The 12,151-nt window shown below is 41.0% G+C and overlaps 1 protein-coding gene across 5 annotated transcripts in view; it reads right to left on the bottom strand.

The window, feature by feature from the left end:
• Nucleotides 1-3,790: 3,790 nt before the first annotated feature.
• Nucleotides 3,791-12,151, bottom strand: part of TENT4A (terminal nucleotidyltransferase 4A) — a 209,995-nt gene continuing 201,634 nt past the window's right edge. For 4 of the 5 annotated variants that reach the window (XM_088442339.1, XM_088442343.1, XM_088442340.1 and 1 more), the window contains exon 12: nt 3,791-5,462. In XM_088442339.1, coding sequence (XP_088298465.1) covers nt 5,271-5,462 — 192 coding nt within the window. In that variant the 3' untranslated portion in view covers nt 3,791-5,270. The remainder of the gene's footprint in view (nt 5,463-12,151) is intronic. The other variant, XR_015868738.1, reaches the window with a different exon arrangement.

Raw genomic sequence — 12,151 nt, 5'->3', positions numbered from 1 at the left:
TTGTAGATGATGATAATAAATTCGATGGTGTCAATAGAATATATACTGAATTAGTTTAAAAAGTGAGCATACGGAATAGGAAATATTATGACTATAGAATATTAGGATGAATGAGAGTGGACAAGGGAGAACAAGTGTGGTTTGAGTGGAAAATGCGTCTCACCATCCGAGATATATTTAAACTCAGGATAGACGACGCATCATCCACTCACTCCACATATGTGCGAAAGGGTTTGTGAGAAGATGATCATACTCCTCTCATAGACCTGTCTCAGACCATGCCGTCAAATGTTATGTTTCTACAGTATGTAGTCAGCGTTTGGGGGAGGTAACGGGGGCTGGTTAGAAAGCCACAGGTGTGTCAGGATTAAACATTGTTCTCTGGGAGTCCAAAATGTAGCAATTGCAATTTTGCTCACAGCAGGACAGCCCTCTGCGTGTCAGGAGACCAACTATGTCTGCAACAGCTTAGACTTACTCAGAATGCTGATGGGCGCTTGATCCATGTGTAATGTTACCATATCTGTACAAGCAGATGCAAGATGCTTTCAGGGGGCACCTCTAAGAACTAGACGGCGAGTCATTAGCATATTCTTACAGCTGCAATGGCATTTGCATCCTTGTTTGAATCACGCCCAATGCATATGGGCAGTTACAGATGAGTTATTATGCCCTATATGACTGACAGACCAGCATGTTATGATTAAATCCCATGGTTCTCGTCTATAGATTTGATTTTAAAAGAAAAAAAAAAAAAATCTTAATGTGAAAGGCTTTGTGGGCATAGCATATTCTTCTCTCAATTACCTTGACAGTGGAACAGATGAACAGATTTTAGCAAAGTTTGACACTGGATTTTCTTCAACTTTAACAGGGGTATTCAATATGGAGCGAAAACTCAGTTTTTGCGTTAATATTGCACCTATGACGTCATTATCGCAGGTTTTAGTTTTACACCGTATTCAATTTCAAAGACTTTTCGCAGGTTCGAAAAGTCTGATAAAAAACGGGGATAACTTTTCACCATTGAATAGGTGTCAAAAAAAAAGTGCAGAATTGGGGTTTAGGGGTGCAGGCTTAAAAAAAAATAGCCTGCAGCCCTGGGAATGACATTTAAAAAAGACCGGTGTCAAAAAAAAAGTTTTAAAAAAAATAGGGACACCCCAAAAAATGTATTTAAAAATTGGGGTGAAAAAAAAAAAATGGGAAAAAATTGTTTAACAATAGGGAAATAGGTTCAGGGCTATTCTGCAAGTATGCGGTAGGTGTTTTCTAGAATAGATTTATAGCGGCAGGTGCACAATTGCAGAATTTTTAAAAACTTACTTTAGGGACATCAAAATATGCTAGTACCCATTTTCATGTACCCCAAATTTGATGGGACCACTTAAAAAAACGAAAAAAATAACCTAAGTGCTCTTCTGCAACACTTCTTCAATGTCGGTAAAAAACACCTGCTGCGGCTATTTAAATCCCCGACTTTCATTTACAGGCTAAAACGGCGGTACCCATAGTGATCCCCCATATTTTTACAACTTTAGTGGGGTCCTACAATTTTTTTAAGGAAAATTTCGTAACTTTACGCAAATCCCACTTCGCAGGCTCCAGTTTGTTAGTTTCATATTGAATACGGGGATAAGCGGGCGGGCGCCCGATACTTTATCCCAGGTAAAAGCTCCGATATGAAACGTAAACTTCGACAGCGAAGTTTACGTTTCATATTGAATTCCTCCCTAAGACCAAAGAGGGAATGGAAACCAGTCTATTCTAAAAACAAAACATTGCTATACATCTCTAGCTGCCACCCAAAAACATTAGTTTGCCTACTGTTAAATAGTGACCCACAAAATGCTGCAGTAATTGTATGAAATGTATCAAATTTATACAAACAGGTTTTTAGAATCATTCTGGACTTTAAATCATTGTTCGTGAACAAAACAGCAGATATTTAGGAAACAGTAGGTTTAACCAGGATTGAACTACTATCCATGTTTTTATTGTTTTCAGTTAAGCTAAACACCAACAAGGAACAATGTATGGAACAAATTAGAAATTCTGGTTTGCCCAGACCAACTTGAAACATCATGTCATTTCCATCAAGGGGGTCTAACTTCTGGAGAGAGGTATGTGTTGCGCCATATTCTATTTGCCAGTAAAGCCCTCATTGCTTGCCATTGGCATTCGGATGTCTTACTGCTATAGAAAATAAAGTACAAACTCACTGATTTTGAAATAGCGGGAGTCTCTTACTCAGCTACTAACCAGTCAATGAAGTGGTTACGGTACTTAAATCTGCTCAATAGATGGTAACTTAAAATTTCCCTTATTATCGGTTTAGGAATGGGGTATTAGGTATTGGGTATACACTCTGACTTAAATTTGTGTTTCACCGTTTATTATAACCATTGTTAGTTTTCTATAACCAGTTGCAGTATGTTTCCATTGTGCTTATTTGTTTTTATTGATGTACCCTTGTTATACAATTTCTCCCCCCCTCTTATTTTACATGTTTTGTAGAATAATTTCTAAGGTTGTATGTATTTCGTTATATTGCAGAATTTCGCTAAAAATTTAAATCAAGAAGAAAAAAAAAATTTCTGACCAGAATCTCAATCACGTTAGTTTATTCTGCATCCTGGTTTCAGATACTTCTTTTCTCTACCACGTGTGTCATACAATAGAAGGATTGATCATATTTTTCACTTGGCCCATACATAATTGAAAAATCATAATTGAGTTGGGTATCTGGAGGAAGGTGTGTCAAACCAGTTTACATTTTATGTCATGAATCTGTCTGCAGAGGTAGCAATTAAAAATGGAACAGACAATGCACCACAAAATTCCTTGTGCAGGATTAGTTGCTCTAAGGCAGGGCATCTTAAACTCAGTCCTCAAGGTATTCTAACCGTCCAGTCTTATAACTATTTATAATTAAGCACAAGTGGCAAATCAAAGTGATTGAGCTACTAATAAAGTCCCCTTGGCTCAAACATGGATATACAGCATTTAAATACTAAACTGCTAAAGTTTCTTGAAGCCAAAATTTGAGAAGCAATGACCTAAGGGCTGCTATTTAATTCCTCAAGGTTACAGATTCGGTCTATGCCTTCGACGAACGAAATGGAAGTTTAAAAAAAAATCAACTTTTCTAGACGGGTTTGGTACAGGATCCAGATGGTCAGGATGCCTACAGTCAGGATACAGACAGCAGCATCTAGACTGGTTTTGGCAAGTATTTTAACCCAAATCTAAACACTTACCATAACCCCCACCCCTCCTGCAACCTAACCCTCCCCCCTAGTGCCTAATCCTTACTGTCAGGATGCTTATTGTCACTACCTTCTAGACCTCCCTGACTTTAGAAAATATATGGTTCCATGTGTCCATTGCAGTTGGATTATACAAAATGAGCAGTTTGGCGTTTGGATCAGGAGATGCAAAAGTAGGATTTACTTAATCCACAATTAAGAGTATAAAGTGCATATTTTTCCTACACCTAATGACAATTTTTTGCTGTAAGGTACATAACTGCACTTTAGTATTTTAAATCCTATACCATTGTGCTTTTCACAGAGATTACATTATTCTTTGTTCTGACCGTTCCACAGCACAGCCCCGTAAAACAAAATAGTCTTCATCTACCAAAAGCAGTCTTACAACTAACCATGACATTTATCCACTTTAACTTGTTTTAAACACTTATTTGCTGTACTACTGACAGTTTACTTATATGTAAAAAGTATCCTGCTGTGCAATAAAGGAAGGAACGAACATGTTTTTAAGTTTGGTTTATTAAAAATGAAATAGAAAAGACATAAAAATAGTTTTATTTCAGTCTCCACACTTTTCTCAGAAATTTCACACATGTTCTCTTTAACCGAGAAGACCAGATAAGGTTTGGTTACTTGAACATGCTGTTCCTTTAACATTAAAATCTGAAATACATATAGATAGCAAAAGTTGGTCTCTGAAATGTGCACAATATTGCTGTTCCATAATAAAGGATGCAAATTCTTAACAGCATTTTATACTGTTAGACTATACATAAGATTTTATAATTGTAGCACATTTGTCACTATTTGCAGGTCATGGTTACATTATTTTTGTCAATGGAAGAACAATGTAAACATTATTCATGTGCAACAAATTATTTTAGTATCTGCTGCAGTGTTTATGCCTTGACAATCTAAAAAATCTGTTAACATAATTTTTCTACAGGCAACAGGTTGTAGCTTGGTACCAACTACAGTATGTACCAGTTTGAAAATCGTATCCAGCCCAACAGAATTCAGGTAGCTTCAACAGCATTAAAAGTGTTACTGGAAGTGAAAACCCTCAGAAGTAGTGGTTATGTAGCGGATAGGAAAAAACCCACACCTCACACTTGCATAGAAATTCTGTATGCATTAGTAAACTAAAGGTCAGATTTAAAAAAAAAAAAAAAAAGTCCTAATTGAGGATACAACATACATAAAATGCATACAGTTGGTTTATGAGACTAGTTCTAAAAAGAACATATGCATATAAGGATTCCATATAGAAATCAAAATAAAAATTTCCACTGAAAAATATTACTACACTAAAGTTGACATATGTTTTCTAGATCACAGTTAGTTAGAGTTTTTCCCTCTACCTTAATATCCTTTAGTAATGGATAGGAGTACTTTCTGAAACATTAAAATGCCCAACGATCAGGTTAAAAATTATAACATAAAAATGCAGTTTACAGTAATGCAACAGAAAAGAACCCAGTGGTGCAAATTGTGGTTGTTTACCTTCCCTTATGTAAAAATAATTAAAAATGAACTGAAAAAGATTCTCTGCTTTACAGGAATTATGTAAACAAAAAGCCTACCCAACTGTTCAATTTAAAAGTTTACATTCTAGATTAAATAAAAAAGGTATTGCTCAAAAACAGTTCTTATGTACATTGCTATAAATATAGCTGGCTGGCAAGAACTCCATATTAGTGAAGTTTAAAAAAAGTAAAATTTTAATTTGCGGGAAGAGACAAAAAAAAGGTGAAAAAAAAATATTTACAAAGAAAAAAAAACAAATGACCACACACTCAATGCTGTAATGCAAAGAGCATAACATGGAATTGCGGAAGTACAAACATATCAAATAACGACTATACAAGTACATCTTTGGAAAGGTGACCCAGTTATCAAAAAGCAGCAAATCAACCCACTAGAAAAAAAATAAAATATGAACTCCATTCACAATCTTCACTTTGCACAATAACTCAAGTTGCAGGAAAATGTAATAAATCATCTGCTGATGCTGATGGGTAAGCTGTCTCGTGTTTGTTTTTTCCTCTTCCAACTGTTCCGATTATAGTGATACGTTCCTCTGTTTCCAACAATCTGTTTTATATTACCAATTCTATCCATTTCTTGCCCATTGTTTGGACTGGGACTATACATATCTTTAACTGTGTTTTTGATTCCACTGTGATGTTGCTAAAGGGTAAAAAAAAAAAAAAATGGAGAAAGTTATCGCTATAGTCCGAATGACAGCTGCATTTTAACAAGCCAACGTTCCTCTGGCACATTTCCAAATATACAGACATTTTATCACCAGGTACAAACTGCAGCACATTGCTTTGCACTGCTGCCTAATGTTTGGGGGAAACCAGTAGCTTTTCAAATCTCAGGACACCCAAACTGTTGGTGAAATTGCAAGTTTCACTGAATCTGTAAAGGAATGTTAGCAAAATTTTATATTTTTTTGTGTTTTCGAACATTCAATGAACAGTTACCTTAATTAAAAAAAAAAAAAAAAAAGCATAATAGATCTCTCTATCTATATCTCTATCAAACACGTGTACACACTGTAAATATATATACATACACAGAGCCATCTAAACATGACATGTATGTTTGCGTTTTTGCCACACTGCAAAGAAAAATTTAAACCTTGAGATAAAAACTCAATTTAAATTCTAGCTGAAGTGTTTTGCACAACAATTTGAGAAGTTAAAATGGGTCAAACTAAACCACGGGTGTGCTAAACTACTCACTGATTATTTAAAAACCATAAAAGATTAACCCCTTCACAGCTGAGTCTATTTAAGGCCGGACAAAATTTCCACATCAATAATCAGAGTTATCTAACGTATGTTATAGCATAAATCTTTCTTAGATGTCCATAGGGTCCACAGAATCTACCTTGGGGGTATGTAGTTGGAGAGATCCATTGCAGCAAACAGCTAGAGCTTTGAAGCTCCCAGCATGCAGTGGTCGTCCTCCCTATATATCCCGCCTCTAGCCACAGGCATTCAGTTAGTAAACAAGACTAACGGCAAGAGACCCAAAGTGGAGAAGTACAATGTACCCAAGAAACACTCAAAATATGGAGGAGGAATCAGCGATACAAAAAAGCAAAGAACAGATCCCAACTGAGGCCAGGTGCGTCAGGGTGGGTGCTCTGTGGACCTTATAGAAAGCGTTAAAAGGTATGTTATAGAACAACACTGATTTTCTTCTTCAGGGTCCATAGGGTCCACAGAATCTACCTTGGGGATGTTCTAAAACAGGTGCCTTAAGGGTGGAGACGCTCCTGAGCAGAGAGGAGAATCCGCCACCCAAAGAAAGCTTCCTAGGAAGCAAAAGTATCAAATGCATAGAATTTGATAAAGGTATGGACGGAAGACTAAGTGGCTGCCTTGCACAGCTATTCAGCCGAGGCGCCATGTCTAACCGCCCAAGACGGTCCGACAGACCAAGTAGAATGTGTTGTCACCCTGTTAGGAACAGGGAGATCAGCCTGTATACAGACTTGAGCAATAGTCGTACGCAGCCAGAGAGCCAAAGTCTGTTTGTGTTATATGGGTTTCACAAACAAGGATGGCCAGCTAACAAGAGTGAATCTGATTTCCTGATGGAGCTGGTACGATCCACGTAGATACGAAGGGCTCGAACCACATCCAAGGAAGCTTCACCTATAGACCGTTTTGAAGACAGAAAAACCAGGACTACAATTTACTCACTCATTTATGTGGAAACGGGACACTACCTTCGGAAGGTAACCTGCCCTAGTACGAAGGCCAACTCTATTTTGATGAAAAATCAAATACGGAGAGCGACATGACAGTGCTGCCAAGTCATAAGCTCTAGGAGCTGAGTAGAGTAAAAATGTTTCTACATCCGCCAGGGGTGCAATTCTGCACTGAAACAAAACTGACAAAGCAGAAACCTGAACCCTCAAGGTAACCAGGCGCAAACCTAAGTCTAACCCAGTCTGCAGAAAAGCAAGTACTCTTGCGCTGGTTCACAGAAGCAGAGAAACCCTTGGCCTTTAAGACTGAAGCCTCAATAGCCACGCCGTCAGAGCCAGCCAAGGTAAATCTGGATAAAGGCAGGGAGCCTGCACTATCAAATCCAGCCGTAGAGGCAGTGGAAGTGGCCTGTCTATGGATAGACATGTCAGATCGGTGAACCAATGTCTCCTGGGCCAGGCAGGAGCTATTAGTATTAACCTGTTGCCTTCATGCTCGAACTCTGACGACTCTTGGGAGGAGGAATATCGGAGGAATCAGGTATGCCAACCTGAAGTTCCACCTCACAGCCAGAGCGTCCACAAAGGCGGCTGAGTAGTCCCTCGTTATAGCGCCGTACCTGGGGTCTTTGTGTTTCTGGTGTGATGCCATGGAGGTCTAAGTCTGGTAGTCCCCACCAGGAGTTGAAAGACGTCTGGATCAAGAGCCCATTCTCTGGCGTGTATGTCCTGACGACTTAGGAAGTCCGCTTCCCAGTTGAGAACTCCTGGGATGAATATTGCAGATTGCTGGAAGATGGAATTCTGCCCATAGCAGAATGTTCGCCACTTCCCTCATGGCTGCCGGACTTCATGTGCCTCCCTGATGGTTGATGTAGGCCACTGTGGTCACGTTGTCAGACTGAATCTGGACAGGCCTGCCGTGAAGGTCCTGCACCAGACTGAGCACTTTGTGCACTGCATGAAGCTCCAAGATATTTATTGTAAGGCGACTCTCGAGTAGTCTACCTTCCCTGAAAAGGTGTGACGCCCTGTCACCACTCCCCATCCTTGCAGACACTCATCCGTGGTGAGGAGTACCTAATCTGGGACCCATAACGGACGACCCTTGTCTAAATGAGTCATCTCCAGCCACCAAGCGAGGGAGAGTCGAACCTCTGGCGAGATGCGGATCATCTGAGACTTTATCCGATGATACTAACCATCCCAATGAGACAGAATCCATTGCTGCAGTGACCTGGACTGGAACTGGGCATATGCCACCATATCAAATGTGGATACCATGGAGCCCAGCACCTGCATTGCCAGGTGAACAGACAGTCAAGTAGACTGTGCAGACGAGACTGTAGTGCCACAATCTTATCCTCTGGTAAGAGAATCCTCTGGCCCAGAGTCTAGCAGCACCCTCAAGTGCACTATCCGCTGAGTTGCCCAATATCAGGAGGTTGTCCAAATATGGCAGTATCCCGACTGTCGTCTGAGATGAGCCATCATCACTGCCATTATTTTGATAAATACCCAAGGAGCTGTAGCCAGCCCGAAGGGTAGCACCTGAAATTAAGATTGGCGGTAGATCAGCAACATTATCAGATATTCTTGGTGGGATTGTGCAATCAGAACATGCAGATATGCACCCTGTATGACCAGGGAGACCATGGAATCTCCAGGCTCCATTGCCAGCATAATTGACCGTAGGGTTTCCATAGGGTAATTTGGGCACATGGATGAATCTGTTGAGAGTTCAGATTCAGGATTGGGCGATGTGACCCATTTGGTTTCTGAGCCAAAAAAATTATTTGAATAACCACCCCTTCCCTGTTGCGTCACAGGAAGGGGGATTATGATTCCTGACCTCAGAAGGGCCCTAAGAGACTCCCGTAAGGCCGAAGACCTGACCGGGTCTAAAGGTAGGGTTGTACCAACAAACCTTTGGAGGGGGTTGCCTCAGAAACGTGATCGCATAACCCTGAGAGACCACTTTTAAAACCCAGGCATCTGTCAAGGTCTGATGCCAGGCCTGAGAAAACTGTAGGAATCGTTCAACCCCGAGACCACCCAGGGGAAAACCTACCCCATCAGGCAGTGGGCTTACCGTCCGGCTTGGAAGCGGGACGCTTGGCTGACCAGGACTTCTTGGTCTGCTGTCTCCTGTGGAAATTATCCTGTCTAGAGGAAGAATGTCCCATAACCCACAGGGTAGGGCAAAGGGACAGAGCTGACAAGTGTCTATACTTAGGGGTAGTTGTAGATGGCAACCCCGCAGATCTAGTGTCTTCTCTGGCGACATCTAAGTCACCCAGCTCTGGTCCAAACAGTACTTTCTCCACAAAGGGCAAGGATTCCAGGGCTTTCTTGGAACCTGTATCTGCCTTCAATGTTTTCAGCCAAAGGGTTCTTCGAGCTGCAAGTGAAGCTGCAGATACCCTAGATGCTAAAATCCCTGCGTTAATGACCGCTTCCCCCATATACATAGCTGCTTCTCGCATCTGACAGAGGAAAAACAGATGTTCTCTGGTAGCATTAGGCATGCTATCCTCCAGAGACTTCGTCCATTCTTCCATAGCCTTGGCTACAACCATAGCTGGCCTGGTAATATCTCCAGATAATGAAAACATTGAATTCAAATAGTTGTCAAGTTCTCCATCAGTCTTGAAAAAGTCTCCAGTTAGAGACGAAACGCGTTGACAAGTGGGTCTGTTTTGCTTCTCTACAGTGGAGAACAGCTGATTGGACTCTATCCTTTATCTCCTGCGCCAAACGGCGGCTTTCCGGAGCACCAGCCACTGCCCACACTTATGGTGTAGCCCGGAGCACTGGACTTACTACAGGGAGGAGAGTACACTAAGGAGTGTGCAACCGCTCACTCCCCTAGCCGCACCACCGTATCCTCCACAGACTCCTGGAGGTCTCGAGACAGGCGCGGGGCGAACATAGCTGGGACCCGACAGTACTCTCAAGAGGAACAACGGGAGTTTGCCACTGACTGCAAGTAACATTCACCATGCTCGGTCTGCGACTCGTCCACAATCTGTGTGGCCACTTGCCAGAAGAGGTGAGCCACAGGATCCGTGAGCCGCAGGTCATTTATTCTAATAAATTTTCTTAATGAGTCCATTTTAAGAGAGTGAAAGCCTTATTGGCAACGTTTATCCAAGTTTGATATCTGTGCTGGGACGCCAGCATAGATACACAATGGTAATTATCACAATACTACGGGTTGCAACAAATTAATTCTTTCCAACCCTAAATGCTGCATTTCTTATTATATTTTTTTACACAGCTGTCATATATATATATATATATATATATATATATATATATATATAATTTGCATGTGCTACATTGGCCAGTACACATTTGTCAGCATTCATGAACATACCATCATTCCCATTTGTACACAATCAATATTATTGTGTTATTTTTCTAATATTTTACTATAAAATATACTTTCAGAATAACGTAACCTACCATTTTATTAGGCTAAAACCAAGCGCTGTGTATTTGTTTTTCTTTGTATATTGTGCATCTTTGAAGCTTGACACCTAGCTTCATACACATGCTGTTAGTTTGCTGAATGCCTTTTTATAGAAATACTGAAAATTGCGGTAGTATTCTACCTTTTTTTGTAGTAAAAATTTTTCTTCCATCTGTAGCCACAGGAATGGGAAACTCTTAATCAATCTAGTCACGCGAGCATCTACTGATGGGGGAACTTCCCATTTGCTACATTCACCCTGAGCAAATGGATATCAAGAGGCTAAATTCCTTGTAGTATGGAAATGCTTATTTGGAGTAGACCATGCTTCAAACATAAGATCTGTCAGTTGTTCAGACTGAGGAAAATAATCTCTAGCTACCTTCTGACGCTTAAAGACCGGAGTCTCAGCTTTCGGCGGCACCTCCTCTTCCTCTATACGGAGTACAGATCTAACCGCTCTCATCAGAGAGGGGACATCCACAGAGGATTGATGGTCTTATTCCACTGAGTAAGACCCAGAACTGTGAGTACCAGTGTGATGAGGCAGCAGAGTCAGAATCCTGAGGCAATGTCTGAAGAGAATTCGCCTGCACCACTTGCTGAGGGGCTATTGACGGCAGCATACTCTGACTAGAGTGAGCAGAAGAATCAAACCAACAGGGATTCATATGGGACATGTACATAGAAGGATGCAACTGCTGTGGGCATCCAACAGTAGGAGGCAATACCATGGCAGGAGTAGGAGGCGCTGCGAACTTGTCCACCATATGCGACAAAACCTGCAACCAAGATGCCACCCAAGATGGCTCTTGTGTAGGTGCAGGTGTACCAGATAGGAAATGAGGCCGTTTACAACAGGCACTACACAATCCATCCTGCACAAAATCCTGTTCAGACAGGCCTTCCAAACAGGATTTACATGACTTGAGCACCGGCAGCTCACCCTTCCCATTTTTACCCTCAGACATGACATGGGATTTCAGTATAAAGTGTACAGTATAGATGCAAAATGTGACTCACTTGAACCCCCCCAAACACCTTTCAGAGGGATGAGGAGCCAGTGTGAATAATGGGAGAACAGTATGCATAATGCAGGGATAGCTGACCACAGAATAAGTAACACTGATAGGTTATAGTGAAGGAAAGGATATTTTTACAGGGGTGATTAATGAAGAACGAGGATGGACAGATTTAACATGCAAGCACAAGACTAGAAGTCACTGATCTGCTTGTGTTGCATATAGTCAGGATGTTGCAGCCTGAGCAGAGGACCACTGAGCTACACTTCAGCCCTCTCCAAGTCTGCAAAAATCAGCATAAAGGCTGCTAAATAAAGGCTCATACACTAGATGATAAATTGAACAAGATATAGTCATCGTTCAAATAACTATCCAAAAAACACAGTGCTGGGAAGAATCTTTTAATCCCTTATTAGTTGGTGTGGAACTAATCCAATGTACATTGTATTTTTATGATCATTTGATGCACTGCCTAACATGTATTGCCATGCATTAGCACTTTATATTTGACGTCTGAATTGAGTTGCACTTTGATTATCCTGTTGGGTTTGGTTACAGTCACCATGGTCCCGTGGCTGTGTCCGATGACATCACTTTCGGCGCGACGGGGACGCCGACGTTCTGCTGGGGGACACACAGGGCAGCTGCCAGCCGA

The sequence above is a fragment of the Taudactylus pleione genome, unplaced genomic scaffold, assembly GCF_031769625.1.
Source record: "Taudactylus pleione unplaced genomic scaffold, aTauple2 ptg000309l, whole genome shotgun sequence".
In the NCBI taxonomy this organism is placed as follows: domain Eukaryota; kingdom Metazoa; phylum Chordata; class Amphibia; order Anura; family Myobatrachidae; genus Taudactylus; species Taudactylus pleione.
Note: the sequence above shows the minus strand (reverse complement) of the source record. Positions and strands in the feature narration are given on the sequence as shown.